Below are 24,250 nucleotides of genomic sequence, written 5' to 3'. Positions count from 1 at the left end.
ATCACCTAGAAACAACCAAAATTTAGAGTAAAAATACTGCACAAGGTTTACTCGGCCATGTACTCCTTAGTATTTTAGGGGATCGGCTAAAGATGCCTTTAGGACATGCTCCCCCCGTTTCAGAATATAGTGCTTCCTCTATTCCCGTGCTTCAACTTTGACCATAAATTTAACCAACGAGACCGACTGTGGCGGAGCAAAAATTATACCAGTGAATTCGTATTCAAAAGAAATTTTCAATTATATTTTTTTTCCGTGGAGACGGTTTCGTTGGTTAAACTTATAGTCAAAGTTAGACCTCAGGAAGCACGGGCGCACTATATTTTGGAATGAAGGGAATAGTAGTGAAGAGCCCGCTCCTCTTCTCTCTCTTCCAACTAAGCAAAGATATAATATTTTAGTCCTTGTAGTCTGTTTATGTCATCTTATTGTACTTGCTCTAATGTTAGTGATGCAGGAAGGGATTGGGGCAAGTGGGAAAATGACCTATATTGCAAGCGTAACGAGCATGACATTTGCCACGGAGAGGAGCTAGGATTTTAGTGTGCTAAAAGCGTACGTGTAGATTCCCAATTTGAAAGCACGGTCCTAAATTTGATTCATCACCACAGGGAAAATTATATTTGATTGGTGCTAATTGAAGGCTTCAAAGTAGCAGGCCTGAATTCTATATGACTTTAGAGGTAAAAAAAATGTGTAAATACTTAAATTAGCTATGGTTCAGAAAGTAAAAAAAGAGTCTTCATCAACCAACAAACTTCAAAGCTGAAAACCTCAGCGTAGAAACTATGGATGGGTTTCTTCTGCCTCCGTGAGCTCACATGGGATTCAAACATCCCAAACGGCAAAAACTCCTGAGGATAAAGTGTAAATCTAGTGAACGTAAACTATAACAGCTGTGTTCTTGCTGTATGCTCCGAAAGGAATGAAACACCACACAGAGGGTGTTTAGGAGATCCGAGATCAGGAGAATCATGGCAATCCATGAACTGATCGAGTGTGATGTCTCACCAACTGACACGCTATCCAGGAAGGGAATAGCCACGGAGGTACTTGGAATCGACTCCTGACTCACGGCACAGCGCAACCCTGCCAGTTCGTGCAATCTGCAAAAGCATGGCCAAAGGAGGGTAAAGAATCGACTACAAATAACCGTTGGAAAATTTGCAGTTACTAAACTACAATTTCCATTAGCCTAAGCACTCCACAATCGAGGAATAACTAATCCACTACCGAACACAAATTATGGATAGTATGGTGCATGTGCAAAGTGAACCGCTCAAGAGCTTCAAAAAAAAAAGTAAACCTACAGTACGAACCTCACAGATGCCGTAGGGCTCAAGCAACCTTTGTAGTGCAACCATTTTATCAAGGTCTCCAGTAAGCTGCATGACAATAATGTTATTGCTTGTTAAGACAAATTATTGATGCCACTAACTATATTGTCCTTGCGGGACTCTTTTGCAAGATTCAAGAAATAGAGGAAAATGGAAAGGGTAGGATCGCAATGTCCGGCCTTATTGAATTGTAGGATTAAATACAAATAAGAATACCAACGAAAGGGTGTTTGATTACGCCATAGAAAAAACAAGGAAATCATTGCACGAGCTTTGAGTTAATGGAAATGTTTCTATGAAATACCGGCAAGTGAATTCTTATGAGATATTTATATAAATACAGTTTATGTCAAATTTTGTTCTTCAAATGGATTACAATTATGTCAGACATACGATTTGCCGGTATAGCCATAGATACATGACACTGAAACAATCTATAAACGCCCACATTGTTGCATATCCCTATTATCTAACTTAAATCAATATTAATAAATACTACCATACATTTCAAAATAGCAGCAGATATATACTGAAATTTTTATCAGCTAGTTGACAGCTATACGGATAATGCTCCAAGTAAAGGCTGTATCTGATTAATGTTCATATTTCTGCTGTCTACAATCAACATGTCTAGATTGAATTAAGAAAATGCTTAGGTAAAACCGACTGATTTACCTACCAACAAAAGAATATAAAGTCCTAAATCTAGTAGTTGGACCCAAGAGGGTAAAGTAATTATTACCTGAAGAGTTATTGTGTGGCCTGATACATCAACCGTTTTGGCCCTGAAAACATCCTCAGCAATATCCAGGATTTCCCTGCGAGCTGAGGTGTTCCCAGCGACCTTTATGATCATTAACTCTCTAGCCGCAAATGGTAAATGTGTAAGGTCTTGAACCTGAGAAACCAAGATGAATTTGAGTTAACCTTACATATGCAACAACAATCATAGAAACCACACATTGATAAGTTGACCTCATAAACATCGATGAGCTTGTAAAGTTGTTGTACTAGCTTGGCGATAGATTCATCATTTCCAGGAACGACAGTGGTGATGCGAGAAGTGCCCGCTTTTTCAGCTGGGCCAACAGCAAGACTCTGTCAAAGTAATGGATACAACTTTTAAGCATTTACTGCAACCATGTAACCTGCAATGATCTAACTGAGTCAACATAAGATATATATAAGCAGAAAACGAACCTGAATATTGTAGCCCCTCCGGGCAAAGACACCCGTTACGACATTAAGAACTCCAGGGGAATCATTCACAAGGATCGACAAAGTATGTGAACAAAACCCTGTAGGCTAAAGAAAGAAAAGTATGTCAGTTATTTTCCAAATGGGTATTAAAATTGCAATTGTAGTTCAATGCAAACAAATTTTAAGAATTTTAGTGTTCAACTACACTTCAGGGCTCTTGCCACTAATTTTCAGCAACACAGCAGCTCTAGTGAAAGAAGAATGCAAGAACTTACATCACTGTCAGTCATGGCACCCCAATGAGCATCAAGAATTTGATTCATCGAGAAGCTTTCGTAAGATTCCACTGGATAAACATCACCCTAGTAATAAGAGCGTAAGATTATATAAAAATTCATACAGCTGCTGTTGCAAATTGGAGCAAATAGTATTTGCAATAAAATTGTTCACACAAACATAGCCAAGGTCATTTCTAACCAGTGTTTGTGAAATTGTAGTTATTCTATAAGATAGCCAACTTTTTACTACTTTCAAATCAAGACTAACAATTCAACATAATGCTGGTATTGGGAATGATACAGCAATTTAAATAATGCACCAACTTCTGCTTTTGTCCTAAACTGGTAGGCACAAATAGATAAATCTAGCTAATCACATCAGTATTCACTGCATATAAGGTGCACTTGCAAGGATCAATATTGGTAAATAATCTACAGAAACTATTTTGCCCTTACAAACAAAGATTGAAAAGAATAATCAACAAGATCAATTCAGTAAAACAACTCTTATCATAAAGAATAGAAGTAAATTACGCATGTTGATTTTTGTTGAATACATAAAAAGAATTCACACAACACAATAAACCAGGCCAAAATAAATGGAGACAGTGTTGTTGCAGTGCTGAAGAAAAGATAAATACATGCTACAAGAATTATATGAATGATAAGAATTATCATTCCTTACCTGGGATGATTCCTCAGAATCCCCACTGGTTGTCTTTGTAGTGCTTAGTGTAGATTTTGAAGGCATTTTTACTTCAAGATCAGGATAGGAAGCTACGGAGAACCTCCAAAAAGGAGCTGTTTGTCCCATTTTCTCACGCCGCAATGCTATCTGTTACATTAGTATGGCCCGTTAGATATAGTAAAGAAGAAAGCAGGATATGGTATTAATCTTTCTAAGGAGTATAACCTTGCCAGTTCTGGCAACTTCTTTGATCCCGAATTTGCTCAGGTTCCTCTGTACAGCAGCAATTTTTCCAGGATCGCCAGTTACCTTTGGCATGACTCAAAAACAGAGAGCATACTTTGCTTTAATAAAAGACATACGAGTGATAGTGTAATTGATCTGCAAGATACGACACATCACGGGTTTTACCTCAACAGTTAGTGTATGGTCTGAAAGATCAACCACTTTAGCTCTGAAAATGTCAACCAAACCCATCACCTGCACGTATGAGTATTGAAATAAGCAAAGAATACCCAAACTGTACTTCCATTACCTCTCGAACTGAAATATGTAAATTGAGCATCACATGCACAGATTAAAATCTCTAGATAGCATGACTGCAAAAAGCACATATACACTTTTACCTCGAGCCGCTGTTCTGGCTCTACGTTTAGTTTTATAAGCATGAGCTCTCTTTCAACTTGTGGTTCCTTTGACAAATCATCAACCTGTTCAATCAATATACAAGACTATGAATTTCAGATACTGCTATGACAGGAACAAGCACAAAAACTGACACGAGTGATTCACTAATTACATGTTACTATATTAGTTAGCAAACATTTTCAATATTCACGAGATACTGGAATAAGAAAATGCTGACCTGTATGACATTAACAAGTTTGTAGAGCTGCTCGACGACCTGTGTGAGTATTTTCTCTGTTCCTGACACTACAATGGTGAACAGCGCCTTGTCCTTGTTCAGCCCAACTGCCAACGACTCAATGTTGTACCCTCTTCTCGCGAAGACCCCGGCAATCCGATTGATCATCCCACTCTCATCCCCAACAAAAACTGATATCGTGTGTCGCTTTACAACCCTATACATAGAGGTTGAAGGGGGAAATGAATCCTAATAGATCAATGACGAAGCGCAGCGAAGACTCGGAGATCAAATTTGCTCAGGATTCAAAACTGGTCCGCGGAAAGAGAGAAGGCTTACGAGCGCCTGGGGTGGGGTGGCACCGGCGCGACGCCGTCGGTGGCCGGAGTAGCGGCCGCCGCGGCGACGGGCACGAGGCGCGCCCTCGGTCTGGCCGAGATGGACACGGGCGGACGATGCGGCGGCTGGTGGTGATTGTGGGATCCAGTCCCGACCGCGGCGACGTGAGGAGTTACCGCGGCGGCGGCGGCGGCCATGGGCGGGACCGCAGAAGGGTGGAGGAGATCGTGAGGTGGTGGGGTTTGGGGGATGGTTCGGATCCCGAGGAGAGGACAGGTGGTGTCGGGAGTTTCGGGCTGGGTTGGATGTATCAGTGTGGGCACGGCCGGAATGGATTGTTCGGCTCGACTCCTCGGCCGAGCACCATTTGTTTTTGTTTTTTCCGAAAGTACCAGATATATTATAAAGATTTATTGGAAGTGCAAAGCATTCCAAATATAATAAAAATTACATCAAGCCATTGTTGCCGCCGGAACGAGCCGCTGACGCCCCGCTATCACCGCTCCCATACCGGAGCCGGCCTGATCTTGTCGGTGACAACCGGAAAGTCTTCCTGCACATGCTCCTAAGGACCGGCATTCGGGAGCCGCAGTCGTCGCCATTGAATCCTTTAATCGATCTGAAAAACCTGACATCAAACCTCGTTGTTGCGTACGCACGACGAGAAACCCTAATCTCGTTGCTCTGAGGTGCTGATAGGTATCTACGTCGGCGCTCCGTCTAATCCGTCACGGACTTGAGGAGGACCGAAGCTCGGAAGACTGACTCGAAGAAGAAGTGCCGCCATCGGTCCGAGTGTCGCCCTTGCGAGAACCAAAACCTTATGTATCTAAGCCGAGGCACCAGGACGAGTGGCAAGCGAAGGGGAGGCAAATCCAAGCACCATTTGTTTTTGGCAGTGATGACTAAAGGCATGGCCAGTGCATAGCCCCAAACTTAGTGCCTCATATGCCAACTCGGCTCTGATGCCACCTTAGCAGCTGGACTGATGCTTCCTTGCGCTAGGTACAACTTGCAAAGGAGACCGGTTATTGGGTACAAAAGAAAGAGAAAGTAAGGAGAAAGAGGAAAATGAAAGAATCACTATAGTTGGAGTGAGCTTGTGTTGGCAATAGCTTTCATCTTACCACGCCTAGGTGTCTAATGGGGCGGATGCTTTTTTTTCGCCCCCATAGCTCATGCCCTAATGAGCGGGTGTCCTTTCAAGGCGGCAAATTGCCATGCCAATCACTATTTGGGGGCATCTTATGGTCTATATCAACAACTTTTCTGAACACTACTTAGGTTTCAACAAGTTTGCTTCGTTAAGACGAATGCCTTGAGGCAACAATGAACTTTGCTCACGACGCATCGTGGGTGGATTCGGGAAGAATAAGACTTTAGCACCCTATAAGGATTTGGATGTAATTTTTTTTCATTTTTGTAAGGGTGTTTCTATAGGGGTACGTGGTTATATGTCTTTTGACATTTTTTTTGCTCTGATTTTATTTTCAAGAAAGAAAATACAGTGTGCCGATTGTTACTTTTTCTCACGGATGCTGATTGTATTTTATCAATCACTCAATCAGTACCAAACTTTGCATTGCAATCTAAAAAAAAAAACATTGCTTCGTCTGTGTAGCAAAGAATCCCCGAGAAAAAAAAAAGAACAAGAGCGAAGAACGGTGAGAGAAGACCATCTTGGCTTCGCAGGTGTTCTGGGTTTCTCTGTTCGTGGCCAACTGCCCCAGGAGGCCATAACCCCCGCGGCTTCCTCGCTCCCTACTCCAGCGCCCCTGCCCGGAAATACCTCTCCTCGCCGTCGCCGTCGCCGTCGCCGGCGCCGGAGAAGAGGAGTACAGGGCAGGCCTCCCTGCATCCACCCGCCGAAGCCGCGCCACCTCCAAGGCGAAGGTACCACTCTTTCCGCATCCCTCTATAGGGTGGGGTGGGGTGGGCAGTACTGATAGCCCCAATTTGATACTGTATCTTCTCGTGTCACGCGAACCCTAACGTAGCTTGCTTAGGCTGTTCCGATTCGCCATCCATTTCCAAGACGAGACACCTCGATCCATCCATTCGCCCGCGAATTCGATTCGGTTGTTCCCAGCGCTTTGTTGGTTCAACTTACCCTCACGCCCCGGTTTCAGCCCGCTATTAATTTGGCTAATTTTCTTGCGGGGTAGTATTAATTTGGCTGATTAATTACTGGCTATATATGCAGATCAACGGCTTCCTCCTTCTGGTGGAGACCTGATACTGTCGCCAAGGCTGAGGGTCTACTGAAGAAATTAGGTTTGAGCAACCTGATCACAGAGAATTAATCAATGTCTGAGTTCCTGGAACTCGAGGCCCGGGATGGGGTGAGGATGACCTGGAATGTGATACCCGGCACCAAGCAGGATGCTGCTAGCTGCGTCGTCCCTGTTTCGGCCATATACACTCCTCTCAACCCCAACCCTGCCATTCCTGTTCTTCCTTACGCCCCACTCCGCTGCCGCAGCTGCCGCTCCATCCTCAACCCCTTCTCGGTCGCCGACTTCAGTTCAAAGATGTGGCTCTGCCCTTTCTGCTTCCAGCGCAACCACTTCCCCCAGCAATACTCCGCTGTTTCGCTAAGCAACCTGCCTACCGAACTGTATCCTGAATGTTGTACTGTGGAGTACATGGCCACTGCCGAAACTGGTCCTGTGTTGCCACCGGTCTTCCTCTTTGTTGTCGATACTTGCATGATTGAGGAGGAAATCGGCTATTTGAAGTCTGCTCTAGCGCAAGCAGTTGAGCTGTTGCCGGACCAATCCCTCGTCGGGTTCATTACTTTCGGGACATATGTGCAGGTTATATTCATCTTTCCTTCATAAATGTTTCACTTCTATTAGTCTTTTGGTCAAAAAATTGATATGAGTACATGTTGATTCATGTAGGTGCATGAATTGGGTTTTGGTTTGTTGCCTAAGTCACATGTGTTCAAGGGGACAAAGGAGATTAAGAAGGATCAAATTCTTGAGCAAATGGGTTTCCTTACAGGGAAAACAAAACCCACAACAGGTGTGATCACCGGCGCAAGGGATGGTGTTTCAGCAGAAAGTATTGCTAGGTTCCTGTTGCCTGCTTCGGAGTGCGAGTTTATGTTGAATTCAGTTAAGAACTCTCCTTTCATTAAAAGAAGACATGGCAAGTTTGTCCAGGAACTTGGACAAAACTTTAGGTCTCTAGTGCACCGCAATACTATTATTTTTTAATTGCATAATTTTATTTTGGAGGCAAAATTCAATTGCATTTTGTTGATGCTGGTTTTCTATTTCTTTAGCTTATAGAAGAACTGCAAAAAGACCCGTGGCCGGTTTCTGCTGATCAGCGAGCATCAAGATGTACTGGAGCTGCGTTAAGTGTTGCAGCCAGCCTCTTGGGGATTTGTGTGCCTGGATCAGGTGGTAGAATTATGGCATTTATAGGTGGCCCATCTACAGAGGGACCTGGTTCTGTAAGTAATTTCTCTAATGAATATCACATCTTATTTTCCACTTTACTGATCCCCCGCCCCTCCCCGGTGCTCTGATCACGCACCCACAGTGATAAGAACAAACATGTCCCTGGCTTTCTATTCCCAACAATAATTATGCAACATTTCTTAGCATGCTGTGGGGTATTTCTAACACCCCTGCCCAATTCGCCTCCTGTTCTTGCTAATAGTGGTGAGTTTAGTCCCAAAATTGGCTAGCCTAGTTGTGTTGGTTGTTAGAAGTGGGATATAGACTATGGACAACACCATACTGTGTGGTACCAGATGGGTTGATACTTTTAGTGGAAAACTAAGATGAAAGCCTTTTCTGATATGTGATGGGCATACGTAGGTATTACATATTTGGAGTTCATGTGAGGAAAGTTTGTGGGTTTGCTCACTTGCTCTGTGCTTTGCAATTCCATAGATGTTTCGTATGTATTCTGTGTAGTGAAGCCGACCTGACTTTTCTACTTAAATTAGCTCATAACTCATTAAAAATCATGATCCCTTTTCTGATAAAGTAAGTTCCACCGAATAATAATATGCACATTTGTCATGATGATACTCCAGTGTGGAGATTGATTACTTCTTTTGTCGAGTTAGGTTTTCCTTTGGAAATAGCATGATACATTATTGTATTCTAATAGTTTTTTTTTTGCAAAATGTCAGATAATATCTAAGCCGTTATCTGATCCAATTCGTTCGCACAAAGATCTTGATAAAGGTTCTGCTCCACTTTATAACAAAGCCGTTAAATTCTACGAGGAGATTGGAAATCAACTCGTGCATCAAGGGCATGTGCTTGATCTATTTGCATGTGCACTTGACCAGGTTTGTCCCCTGCCCCTTGTTGTATAGATTATTCATATCACCTCTTGGTCAAGGATCAGGCATTAGCTTGTTTAATTGGGATATTGTTCACTTGAACCAGTGTTGCTGTATATCATTCATAGACCTCATAAGCATGTTTGTCTCACCATAATGTGAAAAATATTAGTTCAAGCATTTATCATCTCGCAACTATCTGTGCAAGCATTTATTTTCTTGGAAGTTCCATGATTGTAAGATACTGTTATTTCAGAATTCAGAGTGGATGTACATATTATCATAATGTAAACTTCTCTTAACCTGATTTAGTAGGAATTTTGGCTAATTTTATCAGCTAATGAAATACAGAGAGGAATGGTGACCTATTGTGAGTATTAGTTGACAACTCAGTGATAATGTGCAAGCCGTCTTCTTTTGATAACTATCTGAAGTGCGCATGCTAAGGTTTTTAAGGCGCTTAGGCGTCATAAGACGATCAACCTAAGCACCTAAGGCGGAGAAAATGCTAAGGCACTGCCAGGGCGCGCCTTACTCCCTAAGCGTCCATAAGGCGACGCCTTAAAAACATGAGCATATGCAATATGTTTTATCAAAAAGAAAAGTATAAGAACGAATGTTAATGCAAAAACTATTGTTAGTTAGCACATCAGCGCACACCTTTGACTTATGTGTTATCTTCTGATGTCTATGCACGGTTGCCTTGATATGGTTAATAATATATTCTATTCCTCAGGTTGGTGTTGCTGAGATGAAGGTTGCAGTGGAGAGAACTGGGGGAATAGTTGTGCTTGCAGAAAGTTTTGGCCATTCTGTTTTTAAGGATTCACTTAGACGCATTTTTCAGTCAAGCGATAGTGACCTTGGCTTATCGTTCAAGTAAGATACTTTTCTGCCTGCTTGGTTTAGCTGCATTGCTACTTTGCTAGTCGTCTTCTCTGCAAATGTAATTACGGATTTGCTTTGAGTTCTGTTTTTGCTGCAACAACAACAAAAAAAGATTGGGGTATCAGGTCCGGAATGATGATATACGTGGTAGAGTTGGGGTAGCACTGATTGAAAAGAAGCTTGTCCAACATCGTCTGAGATGGTTTGGGCATATACAACGGCGGCCTCCAGAAATGCGAGTGTATATCGGACGGTTAAAGCGTGCTGATAATGTCAAGAGAGGTCGTGGTAGACCAAACTTGACATGGAAGGAGTCCGCAAAGAGAGATCTGAGGGACTGGAATATCACCAAAGAACTAGGCATGGACAGGGGTACGTGGAAGTTAGCTATCCACGTGCCCAACTTGAAAGGCTTTGTTGTTGTCTGTTTTTGCTGTAACCTCAGAAGTGTGATATTGTTACTTGCTGCTTTTAGCTTATTTTCAAAGGCATCTATGATGATCAGTTTAGTGCTACCCGGTACTGATTAAGTGATCTTGAACTTGGATGTACTAATTGACTATGCCTCTTGAGGCACAAGTGTTTGTGTTATACTTTTCCTAATCATCCTCATAGGTTTGTTTTAGGTGAAATGGCTGTTTCAAGGGTGTAAAATACGTTCATGTCATCCAGTAACCTCCTGTAGTACAGCCTTGTTATTGAGTTGTCTGATTTCTGTATTTCAAATATTTTTGCAGCGGCATATTTGAGATCAACTGCTCCAAGGATGTCAAAATTCAAGGCATCATTGGACCTTGTACTTCCCTGGAGAAGGTATAGTATGTGCTTAGTTACATGTTGATGTTTTAGAATGATGATTGTATGCTGTACTTATTCTTTTGGCATGTTGCTGCTTCTGCAGAAAGGTCCTCTATCCTCAGATACAGTTGTAGGTCAGGGGAACACTAGCGCTTGGAAGATGTGTGGTCTAGATAGGAAAACATCACTATGCCTATTATTTGATATGGCCAAAAAAGATGCCCCGGACGCAATTGGTCAATCACAAAATAATCTGTTCTACTTCCAATTCTTAACCTAGTATGGAATCTGCTCCCCCTCCCATCTCTTTTATAAACAATTGATATTGTTGGAGAAGTATATATTTCTAACCTGGAGATGCCACATGCAGTTATCAGCATCATGATGGGCAAATGAGATTGCGATCGACTACAATTTCAAGAAGATGGGTTGCTGGTTCTGGCAGTGTGCAGGTAAGTTTTACCTTTGTTCCCCTTGATGAGTGTTCTTTCCTTCTATATGTTCTTCTCCTTCCATTTGTACCCATTTTTCAGTAATAGTTGAGCTGAACAATTGTGTTTAGCCAATGCCAGTGTGTTACCCAGTGTTTTAGTGCTTGCACAGACTTTTTAGGAAAAATCAATGTAATATTGTTGCTTATTGGACTAGTACATGTGCTGTAGGAGTTAATAACTGGCTTTGACCAAGAGGCAGCAGCAGCAGTCATGGCACGCTTGGTCTCATTTAAGATGGAAGCTGAGGTACTTTCTGATAGTCTGTTTACTTCTCATAAATTGTTTCAATATACTTAACGGCCCATGACAGACCCATCTTTTTATGTTTTAGAGATGGAATATAACATCATAAAAAATTTGGAAGCACAAAATTCCTGCCTTGTATATCTTTTGTTTAAGTGATATGTACACAACAGCCTTCCTTTCCTGTTGAGATCTTTGCAGCATAATTTACAGTTCCTGGAGAAAAAGTGTGAAGTCCAGTTTGATTATTTTATTCTGATTCAGTTCCTGTACATTCCTTAAACGTCTTGCATTTTTCCTTGTTCAATTTGTTGAAGCAAGCATGACGGAAAAAAGGTGAAACCTTTTCTTGCCCGTAGAGGAACCACACCAATCCATCCCGAATTTGGTGGTTAAACTCTACTGCGGTGACGATACTGTAGGGGAGGTCCTGCGGCAAAATAGACAAACAAAAATAGTGAAAATAAGCTCGTTAGGAGCCCATCCAAAATCGTTGTAGACCCAACGAATTACTAGTTCCCAACCACGGGATCATGCAATATTGCAATCAAATGTCCAGTATTGAACTCTGCCCGTGTCTGGCACCCATTTCTGCCTTTTTAGATGATTTTTTTTTAGCATTTCTGCTTCTCGATAGCACATCTACAGTACTTTGGCATGTACTCCCTCTGTCTCAAAATAAGTGACTTGACTTTGTACTAACTTTAGTACAAAGTTGAGTCACTTATTTTGGGTGAGTATTAATGATGTATGAAGGTTAACTTGAGCCACGTGTTTTGAGCGTTTTTTCACATTCGGAACCGCCATCACACGATGGTCATGAAATATGGTTTGAAGATGATTAGGGCGTTGAATGGGCCTCTTGAGTACCGAAGTACAGAGTTCGTTGGGAGTTAGAATTTAAAATAGCTAGTTGCTTTGTTTGTTGAGTTTATTTCCTTGGAGATGTATTCTGTATATTAGAGGCAAGTTACCTAGAGATAGACTTTGGATTTGATTGAACTGATAGAGATTTGGGTTGTGTATTGGGTCATAGGGATAAGAGCTCACGACTTAGAGGCAAGTCGAGTCATGCCTATAAAATACTATGTGCTTGAACACGTGGGATCAAGAGAAAGGAATTAAGTATCTCCCTTTAAAGTTCATCTTCCAAGTCTATCTCCCTTTTACAATGCCTAATCCCCTTCAATCCATTCTCTATTGCCATCTTCTGCATGATAGTTGCCTTGATGTGTACCAATGTTCGTAACACCACAGCATCTGCGAGTTAGTTTAATCCATAGAATTTGATATCATTGGAGTAAATTTAGCAAAACTCCATGGCTAATCACAAAACAACAGTAAACCATTTTGCAGAACCACATAATTAGGGATCATTTAAATCACAAAATTATGGGTTTTAGAATGGGTCCACACATCATACTCACAGAATCATGGACCAGTCCCATGCTGGAAATTCTTGTGTCGGATCGGTGGTCAAGTGATTTGACGTCTTGCGTGGAGTCCAGGATTTGTAAATGTGACCTGTGGGCTCCGGTTGTGAAATTGGTCAGTCAATTTGTAGTTTTGCACTAGTTTGTACATTTATCTTTGGTTTTGTGAAACAATTATTCCGTATATTCATTAGTTGGAGGCGATACATTAGTCTGAGAAAGAGAACAATTTTATAAATTATCTCATTAGTTGAGGATGTGAAGAAAATTGAAATCATCGCATTAGGAGGATCAAAAGGTCTACACTAGATGGCACACTAGATCGGTACATTGGAATTATAATGGTTGTGCTTCTCCTTTGAACTACCTTTTCTCAATAACATGCCATATATGCTATCTTTGAAACGTAATCATTAAGAGGAAACCTTTTATAAATTGCATAGGAAACAAACCATGATCATAAAGGAAATAGTTCGCTGCTCAAGGACTCCTTGAATAGTTTCATTAATAATTAACTCGACTCTTCCTGTGTGTAAGGTCTGTTATATTCATTTTTATAGCATGTTCTTGGTGTTTTTTTCAGGTTGATTTTGATCCAGTAAGATGGCTTGACCGAGCATTGATTAGTTTATGTTCAAAATTTGGAGACTATCAGAAGGAAGCACCTTCATCTTTCAGTTTGTCCCCACGTCTATCAATTTTTCCACAGTTCATTTTTAATTTGAGACGTTCTCAGTTTATTCAGGTAAAACGTTTTTTTCTGTCCTAATTCAGTGAGTCATGCTGATCAACAGATCAAGCGAATTAAATTTCTCTTTGCTCCTAATTAACTACTACATGCAGGTTTTCAACAATAGTCCAGATGAAACTGCATATTTCAGGATGATGTTAAACAGAGAGAATGTAGCGAATGCAGTTGTGATGATCCAGCCTTCACTTATATCATATTCATTTCAGTCAGGTCCTGAGCCTGTTCTATTGGATGTAAGCGCAATTGCTGGTGACAGGATACTTTTGTTGGATTCTTATTTTACCGTTGTCATATTCCATGGGATAACGATCGCACAGTGGCGAAAGGCGGGTTACCAAAATCAAGAAGGCCACGAGGTAATGTTTTGTCAGCCAAAAACCATGATAACACTAAATATTAATTTTTTTTCGACTCCATATTGGCTTTCTTGTAAGTTTATGGAGAACTTGTCTGTATTTGATTTGAAATAAAAAGAATTCATAGAAAATATCAATGCTCTATATTTTGCATTTATTGGTTTTCTCTTTTGGGTTCTCGCATGTTGTTGTCGAAAAATCATGTATAACCCTGTATGATGTTCAGGTGTTTGCCCAGTTGTTGCAAGCCCCACAGGAGGAAGCTGATTCAATAATCAAGGAGCGCTTTCCTGTGCCTCGTTTGGTTGTGTGCGATCAATATGGTTCTCAGGTTATTATTTTCTATTTAATCTGTCAGTACACTCTGCATCAGAACTCTTAGGAGTATGCATCCGGTGCCTGTATACTTGGTAGTCGGGAGCAGTTCCTGAATCTGCAGTGACAGTAGCAATTGCAGGGGATCCCGATAAGATATAAATTTGAACAAATGCAACAATCTTGAACTGGAAGGTCAAAATTTGTGCCGAGTATTGCAATCAAGTCACCAGTGATCAGTTATTAATTTTGGAGTAAACTAAAAAAATGATCAGCACTTCCATATAATTTGTTGTCTAATGCTTTATTTTATGGAAATTGCAGGCTCGATTCTTGCTGGCAAAGCTGAACCCATCCGTGACATATGACTCCGACCATCCTCCGCCTCCTGGGGGCGATATGATATTCACAGATGATGCGAGCTTCCAGGTCTTCATGGAGCATCTCCAGCGGTTGGCAGTTCAGTAGAGCATGGACTTGCAGTAGTTTTGCACCAATGGCCTCTTCTCTCATGTACAGCAAAGAAATCTCTTTCGTGTGTGTGTATCACTGTTATACCGGTTGCCACGTACTGTAGGCCGACATACCGCTGTTAGCTCCGCATCTGTACATTGCCATGGACTGTGAGGTTTATGTCGGATAACCCGAGATGGAACGTTCATAAATTGTGTTGTTAGCTCAACATATGGTTGATCATTGCTTACAGCAAAGAAAATTGTCATCGTATGGTTGTTCAAGCTTACTGGTGAAGAGGATTTTTTAAGTCTCATGTGTTGCTAGCGATGGCGTGGTTGCTGCGTCTACTAGAATTTTTTTTTAGGGGAGTCTACTAGATTTATTGATATCAGGTGTTTGTTCCAAAAATGTGTGACAATTGATGTTATGGTGGTGGTTTATTGGTTGATGGAAGCAAGCGTAATTGTTTTTTCTTTTTTTCTTCATTGGTCAATACCTGAATGCTGTTCTTCTGGACACGCATTGGGCACGTGGTTTTCTTTTTCAAATTATTTTTGCATTTGTTTGTGTTTTCATTTTTTTCATTTGAATTCGTTCAAACTGCCAAATTTAAATTCACAGACAGACAAGGTTCAAGTTCAACATAAACACGTGCAAAGGTCCAAATGCGGCATGAATTTAGACGACCACGATGACAAGACCTAATGATAATGTAGTGGCATGGCATAGCATGGTTCTTTGTTGTTGTCGGAGGAAGAGGAGTCTGAAGATATCGACCTTGCATTCAATATTAAGTACTCACTAGTGCCAACACGTAACTGAAGATATGTGCACAGGGAGGCAAACGGTGCAGCGCATGAACTGGCCAGCTTGGCAAAATATGCTGAACCGGGCATTTTGGGTAGATGATATTACCCTCCCCTCCATGTACTATACCTCTTCTCCTAAAAGATATTACCCTGATTAGCAATGAATAGAGATACTTTGGGTGCCAAAAAAATGTAACATGGCCTGCTGCATCGACTCACATTTTAAGGTGTGCACTGAGTTCCCGGAATTTATTTATTTTTAGAGAAAAACGAATGCACACTACCGAACTTTATATACTGTGCTGTTGCTCACAAACACTATCCTGGGAGCAATGCAAAATGCTAGATTATGAATCGTTAAAAAAATTCAGAATGCAAACTTCCGTGGAGAGCAATACAAAATATGCTAGAAGACATGAATCTTTCTTAGTAGAAAATTCAAAAAATGCAGGAAGCGATTTGAAACTTTCTCGTTCTTCATATTCTTTCGCGTCCAGTATAGAGGATGGTGGGTGGGACATATGTGAAGTGCTTAAATTACATAAACGCCATCATTTCCAGTTTGCAACTTCTTTATCCTCCCTCCTCTCCTCTGGACTCATCCCACTAGCATGAGAAAGGAAAAAGTATAGTTAATCAGTCATCTGCCATCGGCGTTCTTGTTTCTCTGAAGAAAATTAATTTCAATCGTCGATGCATCTCGGTGGAAAATAGCACTGTGACTACAATTCTCTGCCCTTCCCACCTGAGCCATGAAACAAATTTCTATGCCAATCAAATTAGAATGGTATTCTCCTGTAGTATGGAAACCATTATTCCTCACCGATCACCAATCGTCGTCCAGTACCCGTGCCATACACCCGCCACTTTGGTTTTTGTTTGGCAGAAGTCTGAACATCACATCCTAATACCATAGAAACTAGGTAGTACATTATTTTCTGGAGCATTGTTTTCAGTCTCTTCTGCAGCTCTAATGTAAAATCACTTTCCAATAATGCAACGGTTCATCAAATTTTAATTGGGCGGCCTTCCCCATTGTACAGTTAACAAAGTGAAAAAATTATCAGAAAACAGAACATTTGTCTTCAGTTTATCACGAGCCTGTGATAAAGCCTAATTTCGATATCCAAAGAATTATGTGATATTGGGGAGAGAACATGTGTAAATAGCTGATTACAAACAGTCTAACCTAAAACTTGCATCTAACTTGCTCACCATGGTTGGCATATGCACTGATCATGGCGCTCCATGACACAACACCAGGCTCGCGCAAACCTTCAAAAGCCTGTCTTGCGTAAACAATCTCGCCACATTTTGCGTACATATCCACAAGAACATTGCCGATCCTCGCATCAGTCTCGAGCCCATGACTCCTAGCGAGCTCGTGCACCCACTTCCCTGTCTCAAGGGCTCCCTGGCGTGTGCAAGCTGAAAGCACACTGACCAGAGTGACAGCGTCAAACCCCACCTTCTCACTAAGCATCCTGTGGAAGAACTTGATCGCCCGAACCCCATCGCCATTCTGCTCATACATGGCAACCATCGTGTTCCAGGACACCACGGTTCGCGCAGCCATTCCATCAAACAACTCTTTTGCCGACGCGATGCTCCCGCACTTGCCATACATGGCGATGAGCGCGTTCACCAGCGGCAGATTCGCATCGAACCCCAGCTTGATCACGAACCCATGAACCATCTCCCCGGCAGCGAGACATTCCTGTCCCTGCAGACACGGCAGGAAACTGATCAGAGTGATCTCATTTGGGAGCACGCCCTGGTCAACCATCGAGCCGAACACCGCAGCCGCCTGACCGAACAAGCAGTTCTGCGCGTAGCCCGCGACCATGGCCGTCCACGAGACGACCGTGCGGGCACCGGCGGCGGCTGCCAAGAACACCTGCTCCGCGTCCGCCACCTCCCCCTCCTGGCAGTACATGGCGATGAGCGCGCTGTGCACGAAGCCGTCGCCGGCGAGCGCGAACCTCACCGCGTCCCTGTGCGCGGCCCGCCCGAGCCGCGGGGCGCGCGCCGCCGCGCACGCCGGGAGCACGATCGGGTATGTGTAGCAGTCCGGTGCGACGCCCGCGGCGCGCATCCGCTTGTAGAGCTGGAGCGCGTCCGCAGCGGGGGAGTTGGCCGGGACGGAGGAGTGGGAGTGGGCGTGGGCGCGGAGGAGGGTGTTCCACATGTAGGCATCGCGGTGCGGCGCGGCGTCGAACACCCTGCGGGCGTACGCGAGGGAGCGCGGGGCGGCCGCGGCGAGGAGCCTGGTGGCGAAGGCTGGGTTGGCGGCGACGCCGTGGAGGACGGCGCGGGCGTGGATAGGGAGGAGGGTGCGGAGGGAGGAGACGCCGGCGGCTGAGAGGAGGCCGATGTAGTGGCGGACGAGGGCCGCGGCGGCGGTGGGCGGTTGCGGGAGGGTAGTAGGGGGCATCTGTTGGACCTCACCTCAGACCGCCGCTGACTGAGTTGGGTTTCACCACGCAGAAATAACTAAGCATATGCTACGGCTTCTTGTACAAAAGTTTACGTACATGTCGAAATTTCTTTGGTTTGCTTGAAACATTTGAATTTTTTGAATGTGTTGGTACTAACAATTGTATCCAAATTTGATGCCATTATGAAATGCCTTCACCTACATGGCTACATTGCCAAACAAACTGGCAAGTTACAGAGATTATGAATGAAATACATGAGATTAAAATTAAAGGATGTTATGCAAAAGCAACGTTTGCAACATTTAGTAGTGTCGCGGCGCCATTCAGACGCATTAATCTCTCAGCAAAAAACTCTTCTCTGGACTTCTCATGGAAGTAACTGCTCATGTTACACTAGTGTTGCTAGAGACTCTGGGTAGATTCAGCTAACAATGGCAAAAACAAGTCGGGAGACAATTTGAAAGTTTCCGATTCTTCTACTTCATGTTAATGGTGGACTTGATCTGCTCAACCAGATGGGGCAGGACCCTGATGCTGTCGTCGATGGATCTGTTCACGCACGACTCCAGCTCATTGGTTGCGTCCGTCTTCATCTTCTGGAGCTTTGCTGCTTCAAACTTGTCTTGGCAGACCATCAACGAGCGATTCAACCTTTCCTGGAACAATGAAGAATACATCTCTCTCAGGTTAGAGATACATACGCACCAGGGTGTAAATGACACAATAATTTTGCGCTGGCGATATATGCTGCCTGTTATCTAACTGCTGGTTTATTCAGGTAAATCATTGACAAAATTATTAAGAAAGCTAGATGAAGTGTTATGTAACCCTGCAAAGTGTAGAAAATGTATGCCCTTAAATAGCAATGCACAAAGAACAGAGCTCTGAAGAAGAACCTAACCTAATGCAATTAAGCATTATATATTTATCATGCTCAGTTGTTTGTGAATAAATGACTACCGTTCCCCTGTTAAATGCTTTCTTTTCCTCTAGCTGCTAAGATGTTTCAGTTCGCCAGGTTGTCTCTTGCCTGTTCATGGATTCAGCAGGCAGTTTAAAAGGTTGACCTATTTGGTAATCTCCAGATCTATGCTTATTTTCAACCTCCCTTCCTATTTGATATAGATAATGGAGGGACAAACATTATTATTAGAGTTCTAACTATTGCATATTTGTATGAGTAAGCTCTTGATTCTATTTTAACGACAGAGCCAACTGCACGAAGAAATATACTCCCTCCGTTCCTAAATATTTGTCTTTCTAGAGATTTCAACAAGTGACTACATACGGAGCAAAATGAGTAAATCTACGCTCTAAAATATGTCTATATACATCCGTATGTGGTAGTCCAGTTGAAATCTCTAAAAAGACAAATATTTAGGAACGGAGGGAGTATATATTAGGATCTGTCATCTGACCTACCTATCCTGGTGCAAAGAGATTTGTCCCAAGTATTTGTTGACATGTCACACAAACAATTATCCAAATCACTGGCTCATTGCTTATTCAAATCATGGATGGAACATATCACGTTCAAAAAAAAGCATCGAACATATGTATGCTATTTTACTCACAGACTTAATACATCATCAACAGATAATCATGCAAAAACACGGTGCGAATGCAGGTCGGCATGCACATATTTTTTAAGTGTTTGTGAAAGCCAGTGGCAACTACTGAATTCAAATGTCTCAAGTTAAATATAACTTGGTGAATATGGCATTTTCATTCAGATAGAGCATAAGTCATAGGCATAATTCAATAGAAATTGAGAAGGCAGTCAAATAGCTGCAGTTTGATTTCCACAAAGAACTACAAAGTAGATGATACAGCAACAGAACTATAACTTGATTGCAAGAAATGATAGTGGCTAAACTCGATACAAACAAAGACGGTCTTAAGTTATTTTTTTAATAGAAACTAGTATAAGATGTATTAAAAAAATAATATAGGTGGATGAAACCGGAAGTACCTGGAACTTGGCCATCTCGGTCTCAACAACATTGTTGGCAGAAAGAGCGGGCACACCACAGTTCTCTACACAGCTGGTGATCCCGTCTTGAGTCCGTCGCCTATCAAAGCAGTCATGTGCACACTTGAAGTACTCTTTCTGAAAATCGCCAGAGAAAAATAAATCCAAAGAGGCGTCAGCATTGGTGTTTCTAACCCCCTGCTACGAAAAATCAAGCATATCAGCATGTTTCATGTAGAACTATCTTTCCCCTTCCCAATATGATGAGACTGGCCGATCACCTTCAACAATTAGTGTGAACCATGCATCTTTTCCCTTCCCAATAATGTCCCATGATTTCAAGTGCTCACACCATACAACAGAGCAATGCTAAGAAAATTACAGAATCAGGACAAACATTACAAAATTATCACCGAGAACCAATATATATCAATAAATAGTATACTTGCTCCACTACCGGGGTTACTGAAATTCCTACATATCTAGCAGCTACAATCCCCCAAAGTTGAGGTCGCTCCATCTCAAATCTGTACCGTGAGTTAAAAAGAACCCCAATCATATCCCATGAACTACATTAGAACAACCCATGTATCCAGTAATCATGTACCTGGAACAGCTAAAACAACTAGCATTGAACTGCGGCGCAACTGGACACCAACAAATTTCATGACTGCCGCAAGATTAGCATCCTCCGTCCTGAAATTACCCATCCCTAAAATCTCGCGGAACAAATCGACGAATCCCCCTAACCAACCCGAGATTCCGTGAACAGGCAACGGGATTACCCGCTCCTCGGCCCTAAGACCGCATCCTAGAGCAAACCCCGAATTTGGAGTCTAAGGCGGCGGGGGCGGGCTCACCTGCAGAGTGAAGTTGACATGGTCCTGCACGCCCTCGAGGTGCTTCTGGGCGGCGACGTTCACCTCCTCCAGCTTCTTCCGGATCCGGTCCGCCACGATCCTCTCCTCCATGGAGCCCGCGTGGTCCATCGAGCTTCACGACTTGGTTCCGGCTCGGCTTGAGGACGGGGGAGAAGGGGGGAGGGGTGCGGTCGGTCGGCTATTTCTCGGCCGTGCTTTTCTTGGTGGGGAGGGCAGAACTGGAAGCGAGTCGGAAGGGGACGAGGTGGGGGTGGAGGTTGAGGGTTTAATGAGACGCGCTAGGGTTCTACGGCGGCTGCAGAACCCGAACCCGAACCTGACATGAGTTCAACAGTTCGGAAATACTACTACGACATCCTGCTTACTAACCTTTTTTACAAGAAACAACAGGGAAGACATCGCCTGTTTTTGGAATTAAGGAAAAACTGTTTTTTGAAAAGAAAAAGACATACCCACTGCAATTTTGCAAGATGATGCGCACAGTCAAATTTGAGGCCTTATTGTTGGATTTATTTTGAGGACGTATGTTAAGTATAGAAATTGTAAACTTGCTTCATCAAGTTACTTATTTCTTGCAACCCCGCACAAGAAAAGATAGGCAGTTAGAGCATCTCCAACAGCCGCGCTATGCGCCACGCGTAAAAAATCTGTTTACCGCGCGCGCTTCGGCTGGTTTAGCGCGGCCGCGAGCGCTGACTCCAGCAGTCGCGCTATAATGCAGCGCGCGCGTCGCTCCAGCAGCGCGCAAAAATACAGCGCGCGTGACTTAGCCACAAAATGAGTTTGAAACAATTATCAAAATGCAATGAACATGTGAAATTTGTCACAAACATCTTCCAACCAAGTTCATGCCCACAAGTTCATGCCCACAAGTTCATCCAACCAAGTTCAAAATGCAAACTAAAGTTCAAGACATAAATGAAAGACACATCAAACATCTTCCTCGTCTTCGTCCTCATCTTCCGAAGACGATTCTTCCGCCTCCGAAGATGAATATTCCTCCCTATCCTCATCACGCATCACATCACGTGAAGCTCCGACGGTGTTGACAAGATCTTCAACGGCATCTTCATGGGAATGTGTGTGTGGAGGCACATCGAAAGACATTCCACCCATGGCCGGAGGTGCACCCATGCCTCCCATAAGAGTAGCGAAACTCATGCCTCCCATGGCGGCCATAGCGTCAGAGGGTGATCCAAAGCCACCCATGCCTCCTATGGCGGCCGGAGGTGCACCCATGCCTCCCATGGCCGGAGGTGCACCCATGCCTCCCATGGCGCCCAAGCCACCCATGCCTCCTATGGCGGCCGGAGGTGCACCCATGCCTCCCATGGCCGGAGGTGCACCCATGCCTCCCATGGCGCCCAAGCCACCCATGCCTCCTATGGCGGCCGGAGGTGCACCCATGCCTCCCATGGCGCCCAAGCCACCCATGCCTCCCATGGCGGCCGGAGGTGCACCCATGCCTCCCATGGCGCCCAAGCCACCCATGCCTCCCATGGCGTCAAGGCCGCCGCCACCCATGCCGCCAAGGCCAAGGCCACCGCCACCCATGCCGCCAAGGCCACCGCCGGTGCTTCGGTAGCCGCCGCGGCCGTCGAACGCCCTGCAAGCTTCTTTCCCCTCGCCTTCGTGCCGCCGGAGCCGTCCGCCGCCTTGTTTTTATTCGCCGAAGTTTTACCCTTCTTCGGCCGCGCCGCATTGGGGAGCTTCGACGGTGCGGAGGCGGCACGGGACGGCGCCGGCGCGACGCCACCCGTCGTCGTGGTCATCCGCGGCGGCAAGAAGAGGCTGCGCGCGAGGCCGGCGCTCGGCGGAGCTCCGGCGGTGGCGACGCCAACGCTCCCAACGCTAGGGTTTCCGGCTGTGGTGGCGGCGGGGGGGGGGGGGTCGCGGCTATACAGCGAGGTGAGCGAGGTGCCGGTGTGCGCATCCATGGGTGGCAGGGCGCCGCGCCGGCGCGCGCGGGGCGTAGGAGGAGGAGAGGAGAGAGTGCGGCGCGAGCGGTCGAGTGTGCCGCACGCTGTAGCAGGCGCCCAAAATACACCGCGCGGGATGGTGTTGCCGACAGCGCGCCCAACTCGTTATAGCGCGCGCCGTTTTTGCGCGCCCGCTGGAGCGACCCGCCGCGTTGCGCGCGCGCTAAAACCGACTAATTTGCGGCGCGACGCTAGTTTAGCGCGGCTGTTGGAGATGCTCTTACAACGCACCTGTCTGGCCACTCTAGTGATGCGATGCTTCTTGCAAGAATATAAGGGTGCCTCGACCAATGGACCAATGTGACGTTCAATAGACTGAGGGTGTTGTTGATTTTTTCTCCCCCAGCTGATTCTGTGATGAGACAAAAACAATGGTTTGAATGGCTATTGTCATTTTATATAATATTACATACTTTTGTTTAAACATTTTAAAGGTTATAATAATATACACTGGTTTGCTACCTTCTTAGCAGTCGATGTTGTCACTATGTCAGTGGCCATTGACATCAGAGATTGGGGTTGACGACATCCCATTTATTGATAAAAGAGTCTCGTCATGTTGCCTCCCTAAATGTCATCAAAGAACCAAAAGAGTATCAAATGAACCCTACCATATATATTGAGGAGCTCTTAAGATCATAAAGATCTTAAGACACCAAGGCTTGAAAATTCTATAGGGGATCATGCGACAACAATGTTGATGGCTTTGGATGGCTTGAGGAGCCAGAAGTTAAGAAGTTTCAAATTTGTGGACCTAGCACTTCTCGTGGTGGATAGAGGCTGGCACACAAACTATTGAAGAAGTAACAATAGGGCAAACAATGCAAGAGGGACACATTCCGAAACACTTACTTTGATATTGCTATAGATCCAACCAGTCAATACATGACAAATAGTTTTCACCGCATTCAACGAGTATTATTGTTTAACATCCACTAGGTGAAATCCGAACCACTAGCCTAACAACACCTTTAAGGCAAAATGATATACTTGCATTTGCATGGATGGATTTGATAGGTCAAAGGGTTATCATATTAAAAAGTTTGAATGGTGGGTAGAACACCTCAACATCCTCGCCATAACCATAAAGTAAATTTTAGATCTTCATTGGCAGTCCGAAGTCTTTATTCCAGTGCATTCAACTTTCCTACAATCTACTTGTACATACTGACGGTGTCCTGGCTAAGGGGCCTCTCGCCATGTTGACTCCCGTCCTGGTGCGCCTGGGTGAGGACCCCTTGCCAGTTTCGTCTTGGGTCTTATTGAGCAGCCCATGACGTATACAAAGAAAATTCCAGAAGACTTGACGTGCACGATAAGACGCTAGATTCGTGAAGGAATCAGCCTCATACGTAGATCCGTGTACCCTAGGACCCCCATTATGCATATAAGCCGAGGGGCCAGGTTTGTAGAAAGACATC

General features: G+C 44.0%; 4 protein-coding genes across 4 annotated transcripts; 1 reads left to right on the top strand and 3 right to left on the bottom strand.

The window, feature by feature from the left end:
- Positions 1-676: 676 nt before the first annotated feature.
- On the bottom strand, positions 677-5,027 carry LOC123091197 (acetolactate synthase small subunit 2, chloroplastic). The gene is made up of 12 exons (XM_044512629.1): positions 4,708-5,027; positions 4,369-4,585; positions 4,130-4,213; positions 3,915-3,983; positions 3,729-3,812; positions 3,501-3,650; positions 2,813-2,899; positions 2,538-2,642; positions 2,313-2,435; positions 2,080-2,235; positions 1,320-1,385; positions 677-1,106 (listed from the first exon to the last, which is right to left on the bottom strand). The coding sequence occupies exons 1-12, from the start codon at positions 4,902-4,904 to the stop codon at positions 1,023-1,025; spliced, it is 1,422 nt and encodes a 473-aa protein (XP_044368564.1). The 5' UTR covers positions 4,905-5,027; the 3' UTR covers positions 677-1,022.
- A 1,289-nt stretch (positions 5,028-6,316) lies between these two features.
- LOC123091193 (protein transport protein SEC23) lies at positions 6,317-15,198 on the top strand. Its single transcript, XM_044512625.1, has 14 exons — positions 6,317-6,600; positions 6,911-7,523; positions 7,611-7,826; positions 7,997-8,170; positions 8,861-9,022; positions 9,753-9,895; positions 10,642-10,717; positions 10,806-10,981; positions 11,073-11,154; positions 11,365-11,442; positions 13,456-13,617; positions 13,716-13,979; positions 14,206-14,310; positions 14,619-15,198. The coding sequence occupies exons 2-14, from the start codon at positions 7,014-7,016 to the stop codon at positions 14,760-14,762; spliced, it is 2,292 nt and encodes a 763-aa protein (XP_044368560.1). The 5' UTR covers positions 6,317-6,600; positions 6,911-7,013; the 3' UTR covers positions 14,763-15,198.
- A 523-nt stretch (positions 15,199-15,721) lies between these two features.
- On the bottom strand, positions 15,722-18,107 carry LOC123091194 (pentatricopeptide repeat-containing protein At3g12770). Its single transcript, XM_044512626.1, has 2 exons — positions 16,775-18,107; positions 15,722-16,165 (listed from the first exon to the last, which is right to left on the bottom strand). Exons 1-2 carry the CDS (start codon positions 17,991-17,993, stop codon positions 16,158-16,160), a joined length of 1,227 nt encoding a protein of 408 aa, XP_044368561.1. The 5' UTR covers positions 17,994-18,107; the 3' UTR covers positions 15,722-16,157.
- Positions 18,108-18,239: 132 nt separating this feature from the next.
- LOC123091195 (protein FAM136A) lies at positions 18,240-21,111 on the bottom strand. The gene is made up of 3 exons (XM_044512627.1): positions 20,830-21,111; positions 19,970-20,107; positions 18,240-18,653 (listed from the first exon to the last, which is right to left on the bottom strand). The coding sequence occupies exons 1-3, from the start codon at positions 20,956-20,958 to the stop codon at positions 18,474-18,476; spliced, it is 447 nt and encodes a 148-aa protein (XP_044368562.1). The 5' UTR covers positions 20,959-21,111; the 3' UTR covers positions 18,240-18,473.
- Positions 21,112-24,250: the final 3,139 nt, after the last annotated feature.

Source organism: Triticum aestivum, chromosome 4B, assembly GCF_018294505.1.
Source record: "Triticum aestivum cultivar Chinese Spring chromosome 4B, IWGSC CS RefSeq v2.1, whole genome shotgun sequence".
In the NCBI taxonomy this organism is placed as follows: domain Eukaryota; kingdom Viridiplantae; phylum Streptophyta; class Magnoliopsida; order Poales; family Poaceae; genus Triticum; species Triticum aestivum.
The sequence above is the reverse complement of the archived record's forward strand: the minus strand, read 5'-3'. Positions and strand labels throughout refer to the sequence as shown.

What these genes read in the sequence shown, in the direction of transcription:
- LOC123091193 (XM_044512625.1), top strand. Translation starts at nt 7,014, where the DNA reads ATGTCTGAGTTCCTGGAACTCGAGGCCCGGGATGGGGTGAGGATGACC. An exon ending in GACCTTGGCTTATCGTTCAA is followed by an intron (nt 9,896 to 10,641) that starts GTAAGATACTTT and finishes ATATTTTTGCAG; the next exon opens with CGGCATATTTGAGATCAACT. An exon ending in CTTGTACTTCCCTGGAGAAG is followed by an intron (nt 10,718 to 10,805) that starts GTATAGTATGTG and finishes CTGCTTCTGCAG; the next exon opens with AAAGGTCCTCTATCCTCAGA.
- LOC123091194 (XM_044512626.1), bottom strand. Translation starts at nt 17,993, where the DNA reads ATGCCCCCTACTACCCTCCCGCAACCGCCCACCGCCGCCGCGGCCCTC.
- LOC123091197 (XM_044512629.1), bottom strand. Translation starts at nt 4,904, where the DNA reads ATGGCCGCCGCCGCCGCCGCGGTAACTCCTCACGTCGCCGCGGTCGGG. An exon ending in AACTTGTTAATGTCATACAG is followed by an intron (nt 4,214 to 4,368) that starts GTCAGCATTTTC and finishes TTGATTGAACAG; the next exon opens with GTTGATGATTTGTCAAAGGA. An exon ending in GTGCCATGACTGACAGTGAT is followed by an intron (nt 2,643 to 2,812) that starts GTAAGTTCTTGC and finishes TTCTTTCTTTAG; the next exon opens with CCTACAGGGTTTTGTTCACA.
- LOC123091195 (XM_044512627.1), bottom strand. Translation starts at nt 20,958, where the DNA reads ATGGACCACGCGGGCTCCATGGAGGAGAGGATCGTGGCGGACCGGATC. An exon ending in ATGTCAACTTCACTCTGCAG is followed by an intron (nt 20,108 to 20,829) that starts GTGAGCCCGCCC and finishes GGCGATTTTCAG; the next exon opens with AAAGAGTACTTCAAGTGTGC. An exon ending in CCGAGATGGCCAAGTTCCAG is followed by an intron (nt 18,654 to 19,969) that starts GTACTTCCGGTT and finishes TCATTGTTCCAG; the next exon opens with GAAAGGTTGAATCGCTCGTT.